This window comes from Primulina tabacum, chromosome 8 (genome assembly GCF_025594145.1).
Source record: "Primulina tabacum isolate GXHZ01 chromosome 8, ASM2559414v2, whole genome shotgun sequence".
In the NCBI taxonomy this organism is placed as follows: domain Eukaryota; kingdom Viridiplantae; phylum Streptophyta; class Magnoliopsida; order Lamiales; family Gesneriaceae; genus Primulina; species Primulina tabacum.
In genome coordinates this window covers 37,800,888-37,823,916 of record NC_134557.1, presented here as the reverse complement: position 1 = coordinate 37,823,916, position 23,029 = coordinate 37,800,888, and the positions used below count along the sequence as shown (strand labels likewise).

The 23,029-nt window shown below is 35.8% G+C and overlaps 3 protein-coding genes across 7 annotated transcripts; 1 reads left to right on the top strand and 2 right to left on the bottom strand.

Moving 5' to 3' along the window:
• Positions 1–3,521: 3,521 nt before the first annotated feature.
• On the bottom strand, positions 3,522–6,780 carry LOC142554054 (protein trichome birefringence-like 12). Of its 2 annotated transcripts, none has more exons than XM_075664671.1 (4): positions 6,135–6,780; positions 5,283–5,420; positions 4,375–4,624; positions 3,522–4,059 (listed from the first exon to the last, which is right to left on the bottom strand). In XM_075664671.1, exons 1-4 carry the CDS (start codon positions 6,677–6,679, stop codon positions 3,781–3,783), a joined length of 1,212 nt encoding a protein of 403 aa, XP_075520786.1. In that variant the 5' UTR covers positions 6,680–6,780; the 3' UTR covers positions 3,522–3,780. The 2 variants fall into 2 exon arrangements, with proteins under 2 accessions (XP_075520786.1, XP_075520787.1); XM_075664672.1 differs by having other exon boundaries at positions 3,767–4,036; positions 6,135–6,779.
• Positions 6,781–10,797: 4,017 nt separating this feature from the next.
• Positions 10,798–16,723, top strand: LOC142554053 (phosphoglycerate mutase-like protein 1). Of its 4 annotated transcripts, none has more exons than XM_075664667.1 (10): positions 10,798–10,953; positions 11,839–11,900; positions 12,057–12,164; positions 12,267–12,346; positions 14,811–14,973; positions 15,356–15,430; positions 15,531–15,619; positions 15,717–15,836; positions 16,227–16,271; positions 16,357–16,723. In XM_075664667.1, the coding sequence occupies exons 2-10, from the start codon at positions 11,841–11,843 to the stop codon at positions 16,481–16,483; spliced, it is 867 nt and encodes a 288-aa protein (XP_075520782.1). In that variant the 5' UTR covers positions 10,798–10,953; positions 11,839–11,840; the 3' UTR covers positions 16,484–16,723. The 4 variants fall into 4 exon arrangements, with proteins under 4 accessions (XP_075520782.1, XP_075520781.1, XP_075520784.1 ...); XM_075664666.1 differs by having other exon boundaries at positions 12,255–12,346; XM_075664669.1 differs by lacking the exon at positions 11,839–11,900 and having other exon boundaries at positions 10,819–10,953; positions 12,255–12,346.
• Positions 16,724–22,123: 5,400 nt separating this feature from the next.
• LOC142554742 (uncharacterized) lies at positions 22,124–22,600 on the bottom strand. Its single transcript, XM_075665419.1, has one exon. The coding sequence runs from the start codon at positions 22,598–22,600 to the stop codon at positions 22,124–22,126; it is 477 nt and encodes a 158-aa protein (XP_075521534.1).
• Positions 22,601–23,029: the final 429 nt, after the last annotated feature.

The window sequence follows — 23,029 nt, the reverse complement described above, 5'->3', positions numbered from 1 at the left end:
AAATAAAAATATTTGATGGTATCATTCGCACCATACACGAAATATGACATGTGAAGGGACTGACGATAAATCTTTTGTCTTTGGGGCAATTGGATGGTATTGGGTGCAAAACCCGTATCGAGAACGAGATCATGAAAATTGTGAAGGGTACACTTGTGGTTATGAAGGCGGAAAAAGTTATTGCAAATCTATATGTGCTTTTGGGAGAAACACACAAAGAGGCGGAACTAGTTGTTGCATCAATTGGTTCAGGAGAAGAATTGACAATGTTATGGCATAGAAAGCTCGGGTATATGTCAGAACGAGGGTTGAAAATTCTCTCAGAACGGAAGCTGCTGGCGAGACTTACAAAAATTTCACTACCCTTTTGTGATCATCGTGTTACCAGTAAACAACGCAGATTAAAGTTTGGCACTTCCAATGCCAAAATCAAAAGCATATTGGAGCTTATACATTCGAATGTTTAGCAAGCACCGGTTGTATCCCTAGGAGGATCGAGATACTTTGTATCGTTCATTGATGATTTCTCTAGGAGATATTGAGTATATCCAATCAAGAAAGAATCTGATGTTTTCCAGATCTTCAAAGATTTCAAAGTGCGGGTTGAACTTGATTCTGAAAAGAAAATCAAGTGTTTGAGAACTGACAATGGAAGAGAATATATCAGTGACGAATTTGATGCATTTTGTCAACATGAGGGTATCAAAAGACAGTTTACGACGGCTTACACACCTAAACAAAATAGAGTGACAGAGCAGATAAATAGGACCTTGTTGGACAGAACAAGAGCTATATTGAGGACTGTGGGTCTAGACAAGTCATTTTGGGCGGAAGAAGTCAAAACCGCTTGTTATATTATCACTCATTCTCCTTTAGTGGCGATTGATCTGAATACTTCGATGGAGATGTATACTGGAAAGCCGACTGATTATTCTCATTTGCATATATTTGGAAGTTATGTACACGTTATGTATAACAATCAAGAAAGATCGAAGTTGGACTCAAAATCCAGAAAGTGTATCTTCTTGGGTTATGCTGCTAGAGTAAAAGATTTCACTTGTGGGATCCTACTGTCCACAAGCTTGTTATCAGCAAAGATGTTATCTTCGAGGAATATAAAGTAAAGGGAGACAAACGTATGCTGAATTCAGTAACCACTATATTTCAGTTGGAAAATAAAAAAGACGAAGATCAAATTTCTTTTGAAGCAGTACCAGAACACAAAGAACAAGAACATATGGAGTCTGAGGTTTCCAATGTAAGAGAGTCAATTCGTGACAGAAGACCAGCGGGTTGGCTTTCAGATTATGTCACTGACAGCAATATTTCATAATGTCTATTAACAAATGATGGTGAGCCATCGTGTCTCCATGAGGCTACTCAAAGCTCGGATGTATCCCTATGGATGACAGCAATGCAAGAAGAGTTGGAGGCATTATACAAGAATAAAACTTAGGATCTTGTTACACTACCACGAGGGAAAAATTCATTGGCAACAGATGAATATATAAAATCAAGTGTGATGACAATAACGAAGTGGAGCGGTATCGTGCTAGATTGGTGGTAAAAAGGTATACTCGGGAAAAAAAACATTGACTTCAATGAGATATTTTCTCATGTGGTTCGGCTTACAACAATCAGAGTAGTGTTGACATTATGTGCTATGTTTGACTTATATCTAGAACAACTAAATGTGAAAACGATATTTCTTCATGGAGATCTTGAAGAATAAATCTATATGCTCCAGCCAGAAGGTTTTGCGGAAAAAAGTAAAGAGAACTTGGGTTACAGGTTGAACAAATCTTTGTATGGTCTCAAACAGACGCCGATGTGTTGGTACAAGAGATTTGAATCTTATCTCATGAGCCTTTTATACAACAGACTGAGTGCAGACCCTTGTACATATTTCAAGAGGTCTGGTAATGATTATATCATTTTGCTGTTGTATGTATACGACATGTTGGTAGCAGGACCCAACTGAGATCAGATCCGAGGATTGAAGACACGGTTGGCTAGGGAATTTGATATGAGGGACTTGGGACTAGATTCTAGGGATGCAAGTTCATCGAGACAGAAGTAACAGAAAGATTTGGCTTTCTCAGAAAAATTATTTGAAGAAAGTCTTGCAACGCTTCCACGTGTAAGATAGTAAACCAATTTCGATCCTTCTTCCTGTTAACTTCAAGTTATCCACTGATATGTGTCTTAGCAGTGAAGCATAGAGGATGAAGATATCTCGAGTACCATATGCATCAGCATTGGGAAGTTTGATATTCGCTATGATTTGTACAAGATCAGACATTGCACAAGCATTGAAAGCAGTTAGTCGATATATGGTGAATCCTGAACGAGAGCATTGGAGCACTGTTAAAAGGATCCTTAGATACATTAAGGGTACCTCAAATTCTGCATTGTGTTATGGAGGATCAGATTTTACACTCAGTGGCTATGTCGATTTAGATTATGCAGGTGATCCTGATAAGAGAAAATCTACTACTGGTTATATGTTTACAGTTGCAGAGGGAGCAGTAAGCTAGGTTTCAAAACTGCAAATAGTTGTAACGTTATCTAAAATAAAGGCATAATATATGGCAATTACTCAAGTTTGCAAGGAGGTAATATGGATTAAAATATTATTGGAGTAGATCGAACACAAACAAGATAAGGTTCCTTTGTTTTGTGATAGTCAGCGCCTTGCACTGCACAAGGAATCCAGTCTTTCATTCAAGGATTAAACACATTGAAGTTCAATTTCACTTTGTTCGAGAAGTGGTAGAAGAAGAAAGTTTGGATATGCAGAAGATCCATACAAAGGAGAACATAGCTGATGTTTTGACCAAGCCAGTGAGCATTGACAAGCTTGAGTGGTGTAGATCCTCAAGTGGCCTAGTAGAAACGTAAGTAGCAGGGAATAACAAGATTGAAAAGATGTGTGGAGATGTGTTTGATTCTCAATCAAATCTCCAAATGGGAGAAATGTCGGCAAAATAATGTAGGTGACAGATAGCATTTATGGTAGATAACATTTATAGAGGTTGATGATGGTTGGCAGACTGTCGACGAGAAAATTCAGTGAAATGATGCATTTATGCATCATTCGGCTCTTTAAAATCATTACATTATCGAGTGTTTATCTTATCGTACAGCATTTGAGTGCTACTTCTATAATATTTTTGAGGTGTTTTGTTCTCCTATATTAGAGAATGTGTGTTCTCTTTGGAGATACAGTGAGTAGTTGTACACAATAAAATATTATAAAAAAAATTCTTTTGATCTTGTCCGTGGTTTTTACCCTAATAATTTTTAAAAGTTTTTCACGTATGTCTCAATGTCCAATTTATTCTTTATTTTCATATTTATTATCTCAAATTATCGCAATAGGACCAACAATTTTCTTAAAAAAATAATTGACCAGATTTAAAAAAAGTTATCCCCAAAAAGAGCATGTGCTCTTCGTAGTCCTAAGCATAATGCGACTTCGAGTGAGTTGTGTTGAATAGGGTAACCATTAGACCACAGAATTGAATGAATGTTATGGATGAAATTATATCACTGCTGTTTCTCTGCAGCTGTAAAATCATTACAAAGTTTGCATTTAAGTACAATTTTAAATTATAGAAAGGTAATAACAAGGCTGAAACTACAACTTGGAAAAAAATTTGCTGCCTTGATTGAAATGGCGGAAATTTTCCAGAAATTGCTGCCACTTTCATGGTTCAGATTGTCGGGCCAGCATAGAGCAAACGCCAAATTTCACTCATGTCCATGTTAGTCGACCAATCATCTCTCCAAGTTGTTGCTGATTAGTCGTGTCAAGATATCGACCCATGTATCAGGAACACCTGGTAAGCACCAATGCATGCAATCCTGGCCCCAGATAGCCACTGCATCCTTCTTCCCCAACCAAACTGCTGGATGGGCATCGGCTCTAAACTCGCTCATGTGAGTCAGATCAAGTATCCTGATACTTGTTCCTTTCAATGATGCCTCGATAAGGTGGTTTAATTGTCTAGCTTCTTTGTTAACTCCTCCATTACTGGGATCAAACCACAAGTCAAGCTGCTCATTTATCAGTATTCTTTAACTTAGTTTTATTTCAGGAAAACGGTGTGGCATTTTATATAATTTACGATATTTCTATGATACTCTTGATTTACACTTCACATTATCTAGAATGTTCTTTACGTTGACTCATTCATCTTTAACTTTGCTAAAATTTTGGATCAAATACATGGCATACTGGGTTCCACAAGTGAGTCCCAATCGACCGAGTGAAAAAATAATGAGACAATGGGTCATAGGTGCCACTTGCCCCAGATCTGAATCAACAATCAAAAAGAGGGAAAGAAAACAGAGACCAGTTTTATTGTGTACCTGGCGTTCCTCGAGGGGCTCGTCAAACAAGCAACTACCATTATGATTCCACTCGCCACCATGAAAGTGCCTCGGGGACTGCAGCCTCCAAAACTTGAGTGCCTTTTTGGGGAATGTTTTCTCAATGTGATCTACCATGTGTTCAAGAACGATGTTGAGGCCGTCCAACATTTTTAGAGGAGGATGTATTGGTTGGCCACCGTGAAAGAAAACCAGAGGAGTCTCTTTGGGAAATTTATCTTCGCCCCACCTATGAGAGCCACAAAAGACAACTCATTAGTTCGTAATTTGTGACTCATTACTTTGTCAGAGTAAAAAAATGGGCTCTCTGAATCCTTTAAAGTGTCAATCAGATGCACCCCAGACACATAAAAAAAAAAGGAAAGATTTTCTTATGAATCAGTGTATTTAAGTTGGAGTTGGGAACAAGTTGTTCACAGCTGCGAATGAGTTTGAATATTGCTTTGAGAAAAATGAGTAAACATGTATCCTTAATATTCACAATACATGTTTCATTAAGATAAGAAGCTTCACAGGAATTTCAGTCCATAAAATTTTATTTACCAATTAAAAAAAAGGAAAACTCACACGAAGCTGATCATCTTCCAAGCTGAGAATAGTACAAAGCACAAACAATCTAGAACTACTGAAATCAATCTTGTATCATCAAGAAAACGAGAGGCAATAAGCATATGAGTTGCAAGTTGCAACTCAGGAAAAAAATAAAGTGTGCAGAAAAGTACAACACTGCATCTTTCTGCTAATTATATGATCAATGTCCCAACCCCCTGAACTTGAGATTTTCTCATTGAGAGCCCATCTAAGAGATGTGCAAGCAGCAAAGTAAACGAGCCAACAAGTGAATACCTTCCAAGACGTAACAAGGAAAATGGGATAATGTAGATTACCAGTGGCCAGTATTGAAAACTAAAACATCGTAGAACTCAGCAATATTAGCCCAATCATCTGCTGGAACATCTACATCTACTCGGTACATCCCCTCCATTCCATCTTGACCAGACAACTCAGGCTTTTTAGTCTGCCATCTAGATGTAATCAGCAATGCTAGTGAGGCAGCCAGTTCATTTTCAGATGAAACGACATTTAACATAAAAACAAATAACAACAATCAATCTACCCAGGGGCCAGGATTTGTGGAACATAAAAAACAGGGTAAACCTTCTTCTACAAGAATCAGGTCACTACAGATTGAAAATAAAATATTCTTGAAACCATTCTTTATTGATGAGCAACACTCGCTAAGACTTATATGTATCATAGAGACTAGGCGTGTGGCGTAAGGCATATGGCGAGGACGCGTTTTATTGAAGTGAAGCATCCTAAAATATCGAACTATTGATATGCTACAATGTAAATATCTGAAGAATATTTGTTTACTTTCTCCAAGTTGAAGTCACAATTAAAAGTGACCTTGAGCCTTTGGTGCACACGCCTTGAGCCCACGTCCTGTGGGCTTTTCATAACTATGCTTCAAAGACTAAATTAATGAAAATATACTCCAACAACAATGGAGCACCTAGGTTGAACATGGTTCACAAAGTTGGAAGATACCGAATAAGTTAGAAGAATACTGATAAAATATCATCGTCAAATCAAACGACACCATGGTATGAATCAATTAGCTATAAATATTGAAATGGACATACATTCAGCTCATTCCTACATAGCTATTCAGACAGGTAAAAGCTTGCATTTCTTGAAAAATTGGTCTCACCAATAATTTAAACAATGCTACTTACTCATATTTTGCCAGCAAAACTGCACGGTGATACGCAACAGTCACGTTAAATTTTGGAAAATAAGCTCCTCTCCAGGCACCCTTTCTCTTCCACTTGGTAGCACCATCATCAGCAACTCTCAATACACACAAAAACGCCGCCAGAAAGTTCTCATTCAAGGAATCACCCACGAACCCAATGTTCCTGTTCCTCATCAGATTCAAGAACCCAATCGGGTCGACCACGTTCAATTCACAATTCTCCGGAACCCATTTCCACGAATTGATCCGACCCATTTTTTCCCTCTGATTCTTGATGCAATTCCAAGCGTTTCTGTGGAAAGGACAGGTGGAATCGTACATGGGTCGGCGAGTCGGATCGAAAACCCATTTTCCCTTGAAGAGATTGCACGGGGATGGAGGTGAGAGAGGAATGTCGGGGTTGGGAGATTTGGGTTTCGAGGTGGGGTAGAGTGGTAGGAGGGCGGAGTAGAGGAATATGAGTATACAGGTGGGAAGGAATAGCCACGGGAAAAGGTATGGGATTAACTTAGACGCCATTAACATTCACAAGATTGAAAGCATCCATCGAAGCCTGAACACAGACCATTGTTGTCCTGGTTTGATAGAAACCACTGCCAGGGTAAAATTGCACTTTGAACCTCGATAAAATGAGAAAGGTTCAACATAGTACTTGCATTTCAAAAACATTCGTTTCAAAATAAAAATTTTAAGGACATCTCCAATCAGGCGCTATTTTAGCGTGAATAGGTTTCTTGTGAGACAGTCTCACGAATCTTTATCCTGAGATGGGTCAATCATATCGATATTCACAATAAAAAGTAATACTTTTAGCATAAAAAGTAATACTTTTCATTGATGACCCAAATAAGATATCCGTCTCACAAAATACGACCTGTTAAATCGTCTCACACAAATTTTTGTCTATTAGCGTAGCCCTTGATTTCTTATTCCAACTCAAGCGTTATTGTATGCATTAGGTTGGTACAAAATGCATTGTAGCAAAGTTATCCTAATGATTTATTTTTTAAAAAAATTAATTATAATATATTTTAAGTGTAATTATTAATAATTTAACTATAATATTTTGAAATTTTTATGTTAAAAATTTTATTTATTCAATAAATAATTAAATTATTTTTTGTTAAATATTGACGGACATAAATGTGTCGCTATCATGTTGTAATGCAATCATTGTTCATTTTGGGAGAGTAATCGAAAAATGATGTATGGACTGTTGTATGATTTAAAATATTTAAGTTGCATCATTATCATCAGCTTTAGTTTTTAACTAATGATAATTGTTTGATCATAACATATTATACCGACCACGTAAGACACTAATCTTCATCAAAATTATCGTTGAACTGTGACAATTAGGATTTCAACAACAAGATTCCAGATTGGTATTTTGTTTGACAAATATGAAAATTCATACTTTATTATCGCGCGTATTGAAAAAAATTCGAATTGGAAAAATTCTAATATTGTGTTAGGACCTATGGGCGTCTCCCAACAGACAACGGAGACATGCAAAGGTTTTTTGGGCCGGACATAGATTGGCTCCTGAGTGCAAAAGACCTTATGCGTATGATAAATATCCCAAGAAATTCAAGATATTCCCACCGAATTAAGGAGGAGCAACTCATTTGTTTTCAGGATATAATATAGTTGAGATCGGATTAGAGTTTAGAATGAGTGCATTTAAAAATTTTCTAAAGATTAAATTGTTCTTAACAGTTTTTAGGTTGTTAAGAGATATTCTTGAACATCTAGCTTAGTTGGACCAGTGATTGATAAATGAATAAAAGCGGAAACAGTCTGGCTTAAATAGTGAAAGCATATATAATGCAACTGATAGTTAACTAGAAACGACTATATGAACAGATAGTAAAATATGTGTAATATAAAAAGACAAGTATTTTATGTATGTTTGAAAATAAATACTAATACTCATATATTACTTCTTTTTCCACTTAAGAAAAATTTCACTGAAAAACTTTAATTGGTACAACTATTTGTAACAACCTACTTCATGTAGGACTTATCAATGCTGGATTTGAAAGTCTTAGTATTCACTACAATTAATTTTGAATGTTTAAAAACATTTGGTTCACCAGAAAACACAATGTAACTCAACGGTCAGCTTGAACGGCTAGAGTAGGTTGGGATATGACAAAGTGATACTTGAAGATCTGCTACATTCTGATATGAGTGTGCTAGTCGAGCAGCTTGAAGTATGATTTCTTAAGTGCACTCAGAATTTTTGAAAGAATACAAATTTGAAATATGTAATGTAAGCTTGTAATCGTGATTCAACTAAACTTATTATTCACTTTGAAATCTGATATATATAGTTGAAAAGCTATAATAGTCGAATTTGTTTTTCAACGATTATATATACTATTATCCGATAAAATAGACACGTAGCTTTCAGTCATCGTACATCATTAATGTTCATTTAATGTTCCTTGTGATTTGTGAGTTTAAGCTCCTAGCTTTTAAAAAAAATGATAGGTTACAGACAAAATATGCAACTTTTTGTCATTCAGAAGTTGGTAGGATACCGTGTAATTATTTGAAATGTGGTTGGAGTGTAGTTGGAGTTTAACGGTTTAAACACGTGTAATGCATTTAAGACTTGATCTGGTCTGATGACTGATGATCTCTTGCAGTTAGAGTTCAAATAATCTACGACTTGAACTTGATGTTCTGTCTGAACGGCTTGAGTTGATCTAGCATTCTGAAAACCAGAAATTATAATCGATAAATGATTGGATCCTGAAACAGCTCGATAATGTTATTTGTCAATCACCAAATATTCTAACAAATAAAATCAAATACGTCTCATCTTCAAAAGACAACAATATTTCGATAATCATTCAACTCTCTATTCTTCGATTTTCCAATAAGGATTTCGAGAAAAACATTCCAAACACCCTCTTATCGCTTGTTTGTTGACCACATATGACTCTGGGAGAACTGGAGCACCAGCGCCGTGCCGCCACTGTCGCCTTGCCCAACCTTTTAATTATCTTTGACAACAATAGTTTTTATTTTTTAAAAAAAACCCTTAGTTTGATGATATGATCTCTCCTCCTCCGAGGGATTAGAATCTAATATATCCTCGAGTTCAATCTCCCCTCCCCACGTGTGTTGTATTAAAAAAAAACGAATCTAATATATAAATTTTTTTTTTTTAAAAAGTAGCTCACTCTATAATAATCATTTAGATTGTGGGCAAAGATGAATTATTTTCGGTACTTCAGTAAATTAAATCAAATTTTCTTCCAAATCGGACTAAGTAAATTAAATTCAAACAAAATTAATAGAATAAAATAGTTAAATAAAAATTATTTTAAAAAATAATAAATGTTTGTAATGTTAACATAAACCATTCAAAATGTGATTAAATCAAAAGGACACCGACCGAAATAAATAATAAATGTGACGGACATGGCGGTTGGCACGTTAGATCATTAGATAATCATACAAAGGAACAAGCTATCCAAACATTAATATTTTATAGAAGTTATAGGAAGACTTCCTGTATCACTTAAAATCTGACAAGTTAAAATATTTTAAAGATATCTAATAAAATAATGATCAAAATGATCTGCAAACAAAATAATTAGAAAGGAAAATTAATCTTCTATAAGTCATATTTTAAGTCGGTTATACTAGTTTGTACGTTATCTTTTCTAACCGGACGCTCTAAGATTGAGCTGGATGAAACAAATACAACAACCAACAGTGTCCAGTTACCATAGATAACATTCGAACTAGTCTGACTGATCTGAAATACTTGTAGCAAATTGAGTTTTATTACAACTGTTTTGTCAACTCATCATTTTGATCACTCATATCTAATATATTATCAAAATACTTTACATGTCAGCCGGATTTTCAAGTGATGCATGTGGTGATCATATAACTTTTATAAAGAAAATTAAAATTTATGATATCTATTTAATTTTCATATTAAAGAAATATACATTTTTTGTATTTCACGAGTATAGGTGCACATAACTCTTATTTTTCTTATCAGAACCACCAATCATTTTACTTTGCCATTATTATTATCAATATATTGAAATAATTGTTATATATACTTATATAATAATTTATTATGTAAAACCAACATACTTTTAAATATATTTTTTATTTTGATTATAATTTGTTTGTTTTATTTAAAAAAATTAAAGGGGGTCGGCTTTCAAAGTTTTATGAGAATATTTTGTTTTTTTGTTGTTTTTTTTGTTTTGTGAAGGCTCAAGTGTTAGAATTTAAATACGTGTTTTTCATTGTATAAATAATCTATATCATTATGAAATTTAATGTAGGTGACCATTGGTTTTTTCGTTTGAGTTTGTCTAGTGTATTTATAATCTTATTTTATTGAGTAATGCAACTTTCATTTACGGATAAAAAATATTTTCTGCTTTTTTTTTTTGTTAAATCAATTAGTATATTAAATTATTTATAATTTATATGAGATTTTTAACAAATTAGAAGTGAATTTTATAGAATTTTTACAATAAGTGATTTTTGTTAGTATGCTTATTTTTGTTATTTTAGTGTAATCTTTGTTATTTTGTATTTTTAGTCACAATTTTCTTATGATCATTATGATGATATTTAGCATCATTAAATATTTATTAATTTACTAATAATATGAATAATTTAATAATCATCTTCTTGGAGGAAAGCACATGACCATCCCTTCCGTCAATTCCTCACTTCAAAATCCCTTCCACTCGCCATTTCAGATTCCAATTGCTGTTAGCCTCTAGCTGTTCGATCGAAGCTGCCTTTCGAGGGTAAGTTGGAGGAAAGATTTTTGGCTTTTAAGTGTACTGTATCGGTATTAGTGTTGATTGTCTTTTTATGTTCTCTTTTTTTCTTCTTCTTGTTTTTGTGTTCGTTTTCTTTATTTTTTGGTGTGCCGCTTTATTGCATTATGTTTTATGTTTTGATGGGGTTGAGTTCCGATTCTGCTGGAACTGGAATCTTCACTCTTGTTTGTGTTGTTTATGTTGTACGTTTTGGCTTCTAGTATTGGTGAGTTAGTTTATTTGTGTAGGATCTTTAAATCCCACAAGAGGAATTGCATTTTAGCTGAAGAAATTGTGTGTAGTTTGCTTTGCTGATATTTGTATCTGTTAACTGAATCTATACACGGGACTTCAGATTATTTGGATTGGCTACAAGAAAACGTTGATTGCTTCTGTCTCAGTCTGTAATTTGAAAGTGGTATTGGTCCAAGTATGGTTAGTTGTGACTTTTGGTGTGCCATATTTTTTAAACTTCGGAGTTATACAAAATTTTGCAGAAGGCATTCTATGGACCTATTTATCATGAGGTAAATCTAGGATTTAGTTCTATTGTAGAAGGACAGAGCAGGTTGATTAAATAAATGGTTGTTTACTTGAACAATAAAAGATGGATGCTTTTAAAAAAAACAAAATCAGTTTCGGTAAAAGGTTTGGAATTTGATGCGACCACAATCTTAAGCTGATTTTCCTATTAATTATTTCATTGAGCTTCTGTAAATGAGGAACATGTATCCATTCCTCAGGTATTCATTGCATGGAATTTTGTGTTCTTTCTTTATTAATGATCTACCTGTCTGCTATATCGTGTTAGATGTTGCTCATACAAAAGTACAAAACATTTTCAACACCTTTCATTTGGTCCAATTGCAGTGATGGATAGTAGTTGCTGTCCCAGCTTGTTTCCACTGCACCGCTGCAAAACTATCCATCTGGTCGGTATCAATTGCACTTTGAACATTTCTTGCTGCATTCGTAGAAAATTTGTAGATATTGTATCTTTGGTTTGAAGGACACTTGGACATTTTCTTCTCTCTTGGATTTTGCTCAAAATTTCAAGATTGTGTGGTCTTATTAAACAATATATTTAGGTTAGGCATGCTCAAGGAATCCACAATGTTGAAGGAGATAAGAACTATAAAGTTTACATGTCACCAGAATATTTTGACGCACATCTTACTCAGCTGGGCTGGCGGCAGGTTGGAAAAGTGCCAGTTGTTAAATTATAATTGCTTGACTCTTTACTAGGAATAAATAATGTCGATCCTCTGATATTTGATGGCTTTTAGCTTTCATATCAGGTTGACAATCTGCGTAAACATGTTCATGCAAGTGGGCTTATCAAGAAAATTGATTTGGTCGTTACTTCTCCTTTGCTAAGGTGACATTTCTGAAATGGGAGTGCATTTGTACCCTAAGCAGTAAAATACTGAGCATATTCATTTTAATTGTTGAGAGATGCCAGAATTGAATGTTACACACTTAGCTTGTCATGTTAAGCATCATACTTCGTAGTGCCTTGCAAGTGATAAATTTCACCAGATGCTTTGCAAATTTGGTATAACTTTACCATTGTGCTGCTTTCCTCAGTTAAGAAAGATATTGACATGGTTCATTTTTTTTTTCCAGTCCACTCGGTTGGATGCTTGTAGGGATGTAAACGAACCAAGCTGCTCACGAGCTATTCGAAGCTCGTCTCAGTAAAATGCTCATTCGAGATCGTTCGTTAATCTTATCGAGTGAGCACGATTTCGAGCTCGACAATTTTATCGAGCAAAATTGAGCTTAAGGATATTTTGCTCGTGAGCTCGCTAGTTTGTTCGCGAGCTTGAGCTCGACTCCTTTACTATTCGCTAACATGTTCGTTATATGACTCGCAAGCTCCGAATAGCTCGTGAACGGCTTGGTTCATTTACTTATCTAAATTAATAGTTAAATAAAATATGATCCAAATCTTATAATGTCATTGGCACATTGATATATCTAGAAAAATTAATTAAATAATTATATATAATCAAGATCATAGAACGATGATATAACTTTATAGGTTTTGAGTAAGTAATCAAATAAATTGTAAAACCAAATCGTAGTATGATTTATGAACAACTGACAGTAAATTACTTGAAACTTATAAATTTGTTACAACTAAGATATTTTATAATATAATATTTTGAATAGAGTATAATGAATTTATATTGATAAAAAAAACTAAAATCTAAATTCTAGGATGTTATTCTATGACAGTTAATTAAAAAAATTATATACTAAATTGATACGTCAATCGACATTAGTAAAAAAATTAAGTTAATGATATCGAACTTATTATGATTAAAACTTAGAATTATGAACTCACTCTTGTTTAACAAGTTAAGTTTATTATGTGATGATTGGAATGAGCAAGAGTAGAACGAAGATAAGAAACGAATATTATGTTAACATAAATAAAATGAAATAACAATTCAATTTAAAGAATTAGAACTATATATGATATTTTAGACTTTTAGTTAAATGAAATAAACTAAATGAAACTTGTTAATATATTAAAACTTAACTACTAGGATATACTTATATTCTTATTTATAAATGAAATAGAAATTTAATTTAAAATATACAAAAAGAATTAGAATCATATACGATAACGATTATTTTGGTAATTAAAATTAAATTTATCCAATAAAATAATTCAAGTACTAAAAACAAAATGAAACAATTTATTCATTATATCTTAAATTTTCTTGAAACAAATATACGAAAATAAGAATTAGACCAGGTAAGTTTATTATTCATATATAACCGCATAAAGCAACCTAAATAAAAATAACAGTTTATGTTTTTTTAGTTCTTAGGCTTGTCGTTTTTTGGTTATTTCATATTTATGAAATAATTCTTTTATGTCTTAGTTTAGAATTAGTTTATAAACTTATGTTCCATTGTATACTCGAGCTCGATTATATCTTTAACGAGATTGAATCAGGCTCAAACTCGAGCTCAATTGTATGCTTGACGAGCTCGAAAACGAGCACGCTTAATGAGCCGAGCTCGAGCCAGACTCATTAAACATAATAAACAAGCTATCAACGAACCGAGGCTGAGCTATTCGCTTAGTAACTTCAAAACAAGCCGAGTTCGAACCTCATAATAAGAGCTCGAAGCGAGCTCGAGCCTGTATATATCTTAAACTGGTCGAACTCGAGCCTGATACTGTTCGGCTTCAGCTTGACTCGTTTACATCCCTATATGTTTGTTGACACTAATCCACCTTTATCGAATCCTCTGTAGTAACTTGTTTTGAAGTGAGTTTTGGAAAGCCTCTTCCACTAGGTGCCTATTAACTCAAATGTCATCAATAATCTGATTGGAGTTTCAAGTAATCTGAATGCTCTCGTTGTTCCTTCAAATATTTGTTTTCCCTGTGGGGGAAAGTTTTTTAAATTGAGGTATATATGTTGGCTGTTAGATTATGTCAACTTTTTTTCTACAGAAACACAATATATTTACAGAAACTTAACGAAAATTAAGTATGGATGTATGTGGTACTTTGAACATGGTTTTTTGGTTTTAAAATGCTTGTAAATTGGATTTTTTTAAAAAAATTTAGAAAAAAGAACTCCTCTAACATTGCAGCAAACTATATTGCTGAATGCTATAGCTACGAAGAAAGTTGGATCGATGTTATATTTTGATTAACTGATACATTGTCATTTATGAGAAGAAAATATAAGCTTATTTTTTATGCAATCTTCTTCTCATTGTCTGCCATGCAAAACTGAGAATTATAACTTTCCTGATGCTTGCAAGAGTAAATAGTTCATAATATTACACGCCCGGTTTTGAGATGATTGCAGGACTATTCAAACGGCTGTTGGGGTATTTGGTGGCGATGGCTACTCTGATAGGATGGATATTGTACCATTGATGGTGGCAAATGCAGGAAACAGTGACCGGGATGCAATTTCAAGTCTTGATTGCCCACCTATCGTTGCTGCCGAACTTTGTCGAGAGCATCTGGTATATCATAGAAAGTCATTTTACTTTGATTTTTATCACTATTGTAGCTCCAATTTTTTGTTCTCTGCCCTTTTCTACTCTTTTCTATTGTTTCCCAATATGCCAAAGAGAGATTTCATTTTCCTAATTATGGCATCTAGGAGAGTAATGGGGGGAGTTCATTAATGTTTTAACTTTTATGCCATATGAAAATTGGAAAAAGTGAGCTCTTAATTTCACCAAAAAATTATATGGTTCGACTCTACGGGGCATCCCAGAGTTGAGGGCATAGACATGGTTTGTGATGTATGACATGGTTACAAATAATTATGGGGTCAAATCTTTGTGCTTGTTCTGTTGATCTGTGGGATGATCTTCCTTTCCTCAAAAAATCTATTTTCAGGGTGTTCATCCTTGTGACAAAAGGAGAAGCGTTAGTGAATATCAATATCTTTTTCCAGCAGTTGATTTCTCACTGGTAAGTCATGTAACTGTTGTTGTATATTTGCGTATAGACATGCATGAGATGAATGAACTGCTTAATCTGATCTAAGATTAAAAGAACTTTCTCCTGGCAGATGGAGAGCGACGAAGATATTTTATGGAAGGCTGATGTCAGAGAGACAAAGGAAGATGTTGCAGCCAGAGGAATGACCTTCATGAAATGGTGACTGACTTCTTATCTTGTTGTATGAAATCAGACCCTTTGGTTAATTTATAATTCGTTCTCCAATATTTGTCTTGATTTTAATCGTCATATATAGGTTATTTACTAGGAAAGAAAAGGAAATAGCTGTGGTTTCCCACAGTGGATTTTTGTTTCATACACTGACTGCCTTTGGCAATGAATGCCACCCTCTGGTGAAGAAAGAAATTTCGTCACAGTAAGTTCTGATAAAAACACCGTTTTACTCTTGGTTAGATCCATGAGTTACATGCCAATCTGTTTCTGTAAGATTTCTAGCTAGTCTTCGGGCTGTTCTCTAATATTGAGAGGCTATTTAGATGCTATGTTTTGCCTAGCTCAAATAAGACCCTAAACGAAGTTTCTAAATATGCGTATTTGGGAACATGTGGGACGTTTAAACGTGGTTAATATTTGTTCGGGAAAAAACCGGTGAAAGTATAGTTTTTGCAACAGTGACTTTGGTTGTCATAGTTCTACCTTTGGGATAGAAGCAACTTCTCTTTACAAAGAATAGATATGATAATCTTTCTGCACAGAAATCAAAATTGCTTACATAACTAATCTTGTTAGTTACACGTAACTGCAGTTTTGCAAATTGCGAGCTTCGTTCGATGACAATTGTGGACAAAGGGTAAACCCCATCATAACCTAATATCTCCTTGTAGTTTTTATTTTTTCTCCATATTCCAGTATTGAAATGGTTTCGTAAAGTGCAGGATGATAGGATCAGATCCCCCTACGGCTAATTACCCTGGCAAGATCCCTTCAGGCCCCGACCTGCCGAGCGAGGCTGCTGATGAAAAGGATGAAAAGAAAGATACTTCAAACTTATTGCACCAATGATGAAAGTTTTGATTAAGTTTGGGGATGAGATCGAGCAATACACTCACGTCTAACAAGCCATTTCAAGAACCCTTTATGGTGACTATGATCACAAGGTCTGTTGTCGATTGTTTGTTGCGTAGAATTTGGAAGACTGGCATTATTGTAAACATTATTTATTCTCCAACTTAGCATACTTGTGACATTACATCTATCTCCATGAGTATGGATTCAGTCAGACTCGGTTGCAGCATTGATATCTCTCTGCATGTTTCAGCATGTACAGTAGATTTATCTACCTTTGAACTTGGATTCTGGGGAAAGGGTTTTTTTTTTATAATTAATTTAATTTGTAAAAAAATATTTCAAAAATAATTTAAATTTTTTTTTCCACAAATCCTTCAATCCGTGCTTGCGAAGCACGGACCATGACTACGTGGAGCAAGGTCCGTGCTTCGTGAAGCACGGACGATGCTCCACGTGTCCCCTTATCCTCCTCACACCTCTTACCTTATCCCTCCGCCAATCTCTCTCTCCTCTCTTTCATTCTACCCTACTTCCTCACCCTTCTGTTTTCATTTCTCCTTCTGTATATCGCAATTTCTTCATTCGTTACAATTTCTTCCTTCGTAACCGAACAACTTTTGAGATCGTTGTTTACCGTTGAATGAAGTTTAGAAGATCGACAATTTATTTCAGAATGACAGATAATCGAGGTTCAGAAGATCCCACTGTCCTCTATTTACAAGCGATACATATGTCATCAACAGTTTGTTCGTTAACCGTTGATGATATTGTCAAAGTGAAGAGGTCAGATAATTTGATTTGGAAGCTATATACTGATAATTATATACACAATCGTGTACTTGCATATTTAAATCATATATGTTTCTATGGAAGTTTTAGAATGTGGCTCACAAGTTTTTGATAATCATTTGATTACTGCTCTTGTTGAACGTTGGTGACGCGAGACACACACGTTTCATATTACATGTGGTGAAGCAACAGTCACGTTACAAGATGTTTCAATAATTTGGGGTCTAACAATTAATGGTGAAGCAGTCACTGGAATAGATATGTCATATAAAGTTGAGGAGTGGCAACACATCTGTTTGGATTTGTTCAAAACATTTGAAAGGTGATCATTTGTCTATGATTGCACTACACGATCATTGCATGTCTAACCTTGTTAATTGTGATACTTCAGAAGTAGATGTTGTCAAATATACCCGTTGTGTAGCGTAAATGATTATTGGAGGAATAATGTTCTCTGACTATCAAGGAGGGTCTGCTAGACTAATATTTTTGCAACTGCTACAGGATATTGATAACGTGAAGTCTTATAGTTGGGGTAGTACAGTTCTAGCATTTCTATACCGTGAGTTGTGTAACGCGTCACGTATAGAGAAGACTACAATGGCTGGACCTTTATATATCCTGCAAGTATAATTAATGTAATATGATTATTTAACACAATGTTTTTGTTAATTTTGTTGATCTATTTTTATTATTATAAGCAGATATGGATATGGAGCAGGATTAAATGTGTTAACCTCGACCGAGATGGGTTAACATTAGTTGTATCTCCCATTGATCCAGATGCTATTATTCCAGTTTCTCCATATGGTGCACGGTAATATTTACAAATTATTATGATAATATCAAATATATCTCTTATAATTTTTTGATATGTAATTGTTTTTGTTAAATTGTAGGCGAAAAATTGGATTTAGTTACACACGTTCGCCAACACATGCTGTAAGAATTATAAGGGATTCTCTAGATCGTATAAATCATAATGAAGTATTATACAATTTTAATATTTAATAGTGATTAAATGAAGATTATTTTTGTTTTGATTAAATGAATTTTTAATTTGAACATTTCTATTTTTTACAGTTTAATTGGATCGTTTACCAGAAGAATGACATAGATGTAAAGACGATTATTGATTCATACGACAACAAAATTTGGCGATGTGTTTGTCCCCTTATTTGCTTTGACATCGTGGATATGCATCGTCCTAATCGGGTGATCCGACAATTCCAGTGGCTGCCGTGGACAATACCAGTGGCTGCCGTGGACAATGATGATAATAATATCACGAGAATAGGTCATCGAAATACCAATTGGAGAGATTATCATCAAAATTCAATTGAGTTGTGGAATAGTAGGTTGAGGTATGTTGCTAAAGGGGTACGTCACGGGCGATCGATGCAAACTGACGAAGACTACTTCCAATGGTATAATCGAATAACTGTACGCACCATATCACCTACAGTTAATGTCATTGGTTTTCAACCATATCCGTACAGTACTTTTGCCGGACAATATAATGTCTTACAAAATGTCAGTACGCCTTCTCCTTTTTCGCATCAGTCAACATTGGTGTGTGGAAGTAATATGGTTAGCCAACCAAGTGGGTTTGCAGGATCCTCTACTATTATTCCGTCTACTGAGTTGAATATTGCAGGAATCTCTACTACTCAACCGGGTTTGTTCAGTGATTCAGGGATTGCTGACTTTCGTTCATTTGGTCAGCAGGATTTTCAAACTCCGTCTTGGTCGAACATACAAAGTTTTACAAATTTGCTTAATGTTGGTCCTCAGCTTCCTTTGCATGACATTCGACCACAGAGAGATGTTATTTAACCTATCACTTTTCCAGGTTACTCGAACGAGAAAAATCCTGAAAATGTAGGATTATGTAGAGGGACGAGAAGACGCAATCCACCTGATTGTGGAACATGGAGCCATTTGTATCATTGTAATTATGACAATGATTCTTCTATTTTATTGTAACTATATCATTTCTATTGTTTTACCGTTTGCATTGTTGTATCGTCTAATTTTTATTATTCTACAGTATAGTAACTAAGATGAACAAAATCAGAAGTGCCGAATAAAAACAAAGATACACAATTAAACAAAGCTGAAATAAAACATATAAACAAACACGACCAAAAAATGTTTTAACATTTACGCATCTCAACACAAGAAAATACACAAGCGAAAGATAAGATGAAAAAAACATAAGTGAGGTCCTTGTCCTCAAATTTGTTGTTCTGCTTTGTTTCGTGCTCATATGCGAGAAGTAAATTAAAATTAAAGAATCCCAAACTATATTACATGCAATGTCTCCAACGTACAGTAATAAACAAAGAAAAGCATGAGATCACATACCTCATTCAGCTAGCATCATGAATCGTTGATCACGACTCATCCTCGTCATTTTCTGGTGGTGGCACTCCTGATGCATCCCCTTGCTGCTGATAGTCATACTGAAAATGGAACGGAGGATTGAACGGCGGAGGTGGAGGGATGGTCCCTGGGTCAACATCCCTGTGGATTAGTATTGTGTGCATCATGGACTCGACATAGCGAAATGTTCATTGTAGTTCAAGTTGACTTGTTCCTGATGAGCCATGAAGGCAAGAGCCTCATCTAGTTTGTCGTTTTGGGACTGCCTGTGGGGTTGTGGGCGACGCGGGGCGGCGGTGCTCGATCCACCTGTATCTCCCTCATGCGTCCTCAAGTCTAACTGTCGTTTCGCGTATTTCCGCTGCAAGTCCTGTCCACAAATGGACTTCATTGGTTGCAGCCACTCCTCATCATCACGGAACACAACCCCTGCCATCGCACACAACTCTGATATGATAGTGGGAAAGAACAGTCCGATGTGTTTATTATGAACGCTCATTGTGATTTGAGAATTGATGAGCTTTCCCACATTGATATTGTAACCCTGACATAACGCATATAGCACCACGGCCCACTCCTTTTGTACTTCACTCTTGTGTGAGACCGACATCATTCTCCTTGCCAAAAACAAATACCAAAGGGCAATATCGGCCTTCAGATATTTCTCATCAAAACAACTTGGTGACCCCCCTAATGGTTTCCAGATCGTCCCTGGATGACACAGGGTGTCGATTATCACAGCGTAATCAGGGGCAGCAACCAAAGCCTGGAAGACAGAATCATCGACCTCGGGCGTTTCTAAAAATGCATTGATTGTTCCCGAATCAAACGACACAAGTCTACCCCGAACAAAGGCTTTGTCATCTATCCTCTCACCCGCATTTGCATAAAATTCTCGCACCACCGATACCATCCGTCCGCTTTAGGTGGAGCTCCAAATTTTTCCCATCCCCACCTCTCCAAACACACAAGAGGCCCTACGTATCAATCCTCCCATTGTCTACGAAATCCCCGCTCGATAATCGGATTTCTTTGAATTTTGACATGGTCATACCGTGCCCGAGCCACCTCACTAACAAATCAAGTTCTATCAAAAGAAGAAGAGGAAGAGCTGGGATTACCTTTCACCTTCTTGGGATCCATGGTGATAGGAAATTGAGGTAGTCACTTGTTGGAGAAAATGACCGGACAGTGGAAGGTTCTTGATTCTTAGGGAAGAGTTCGAGTCGTTCCTTGAATCGTGATTTGGAAGGGAGTGTTGCAGAAAAAAATTTAAGAGAGAGATTTGAAGAGTTAGGGATTTGAAATTTTGTGTGGAGAATGAGATAAGGATAAGGGGAGGGGAAATGAAAGGAAGGGGAAGGGGAAGGGGAAGGAAAGGAAGAGAAGGGGAAGGGGGGAGGGGGGCTACCGCTCGTGCGCGAGCAGTGCACACCTCGCGCTCGAGCGGTAACTTGCACAAACTTTGCGCTTGAAATATTTTTCCTAGTGCAGAAACGTTCGCGTTCGAGCAATATTATTTTAACGCTCGATCGCGAATATTATCCGCCTATTTCTGTTTTTTTTCTTTTTTAAAAATAAAAACCAATTTATTTTTAACATATCAAAGCGTTATTACAATTTAATAAAATACATCCTCGATGTTGTCTCTCTCTAACAACCGGTCTGTCCATCTCATTTCTCGGTCGAGTCATTCTGTCTCTACCAACTCTTCTTCTTTCACGTCTAACCGGGTTGTGGTGCAACTCGAAAGTTAGAGGATCCCAGTATCGCTCATCTGCAAGAGGTTGAAATCTGCCATCGTATGTTGCTAAGTACTCAGCTATGTTATACCATGGCTGCACAAGTGTCGTCGGATCTAAGGAGTGCCACTTAGCAGTGCAAATAGCATGAGAACATGGGATGCCAAAAATCGTCCATTTACCACATGAACAATCACTCATTGTTAACTTCACTACATGCATATGTTGGCCACGACTTGGTCTTCCAACAGTTGCAACCGAAGCAGTTTGCTCACGTACATCATATTTGGCAACACGATGTTCACTAGATTTTCTCGTCCATTTCTTATACTTCAGACATGCATAATCTGTCCACAGCTAATTTCCGTGAACCATACGACCACCTCTTGTCACACGTTCAATGAAATATTATACGCACCTCAAAAGTGTCAAGTGTACTATAACAGATATAGGAAGTCTGGGAGCACCATCAATACACTATTAAACATTCCGACATATTGGTTGTCATCACCCCACGACGCCAACCACCGTCATGAGCCAAACTCTATTTTTCTTTCGCAATTCCAACCAAATATCGGTGCGTCCAAAATGTTTTTTTGCTTGATTGCCTCCATTATTACTTCAAACTTACAAATTTGGTTTTGTGTGTCTGCCGCCCAACATAAATCTTTCAAATGCACATATTTGAATTTAGCGTTAAAGTTTGAACAAACATGTCTCAAACAAAATGATGCACACCGTAAGGAGGTTGAAAATATGGTAAATCTTCAGTTGCGCGCACGACTCCCTTATGCCTATCAGAAATAAGACACACACCATTTTCACCACGAATAACATGTCTGCGTAGGTTCTCCAAGAACCATTTCCAAGAATCTGTTGTTTCTCCATCCACAATAGCAAATGCTAGCGGTAGAACCTGATTGTTCCCATCCAGAGTGACACCGATCAACATTTTGTGCTTGTATTTGGTATACAAGTGTGTACCATCGACACTAATTATTTTCCGACAATGCCGAAACCCATCAACAAACGGCATGAATGCCCAAAAAACATAGTTCAATGTCTTACTCATTTCAGTGTTGGCTCTGAGATGCTTCCACTCCACAATTGTTCCCAGATTATATTTGGACAAAGTACACATATATTTTGGAAGTAATTGAACGGAGCTCTCCCATGTACCATAAGTAATTTCCATTGCACATTTCAAACTTCGTCATACCTTCGTGTACAAGATTTGATATCCATATTTATCTTTCACATTTTCGATGATATACTTAATCTCGTATGAAGGATCACAACGAACAACTCCCAATAGCGTATGTGCCACCATATCACTGTTCAAATTCTTATGGTCTATACCAACAGAGGTAGATATACATGTGTGTGGCCCGCCATATTTTGTTATTTTCCAATAACCAGTCTTGGCCTTCAAAGAAGCGCGAAGTCCCCATCGACAAATGACCGTAGAAGAATTATTTTTGCAACGTAACTTCCACAAAATGCGTGTGCTATCCACGACACGGTACTCACGTCTGACCACTCTGACTGAATAATCCTTCACAGATGCAATAAGATCATTCTTATATTTAAATAACATATTAACGCATAATTCACCTCTATCCGG

Bases quoted from the DNA above. Each gene is read 5' to 3' on its own strand.
- LOC142554054 (XM_075664671.1), bottom strand. From the start codon at position 6,679: ATGTTAATGGCGTCTAAGTTAATCCCATACCTTTTCCCGTGGCTATTC. The intron at 5,421-6,134 runs GTAAGTAGCATT...GATTACATCTAG, and splicing joins GTTTTGCTGGCAAAATATGA to ATGGCAGACTAAAAAGCCTG. The intron at 4,060-4,374 runs GTACACAATAAA...ATAAATGAGCAG, and splicing joins AGCCCCTCGAGGAACGCCAG to CTTGACTTGTGGTTTGATCC.
- LOC142554742 (XM_075665419.1), bottom strand. From the start codon at position 22,600: ATGGAAATTACTTATGGTACATGGGAGAGCTCCGTTCAATTACTTCCA.
- LOC142554053 (XM_075664666.1), top strand. From the start codon at position 11,841: ATGGATAGTAGTTGCTGTCCCAGCTTGTTTCCACTGCACCGCTGCAAA. The intron at 15,620-15,716 runs GTGACTGACTTC...CGTCATATATAG, and splicing joins GGAATGACCTTCATGAAATG to GTTATTTACTAGGAAAGAAA. The intron at 16,272-16,356 runs GTAAACCCCATC...CGTAAAGTGCAG, and splicing joins ATGACAATTGTGGACAAAGG to GATGATAGGATCAGATCCCC.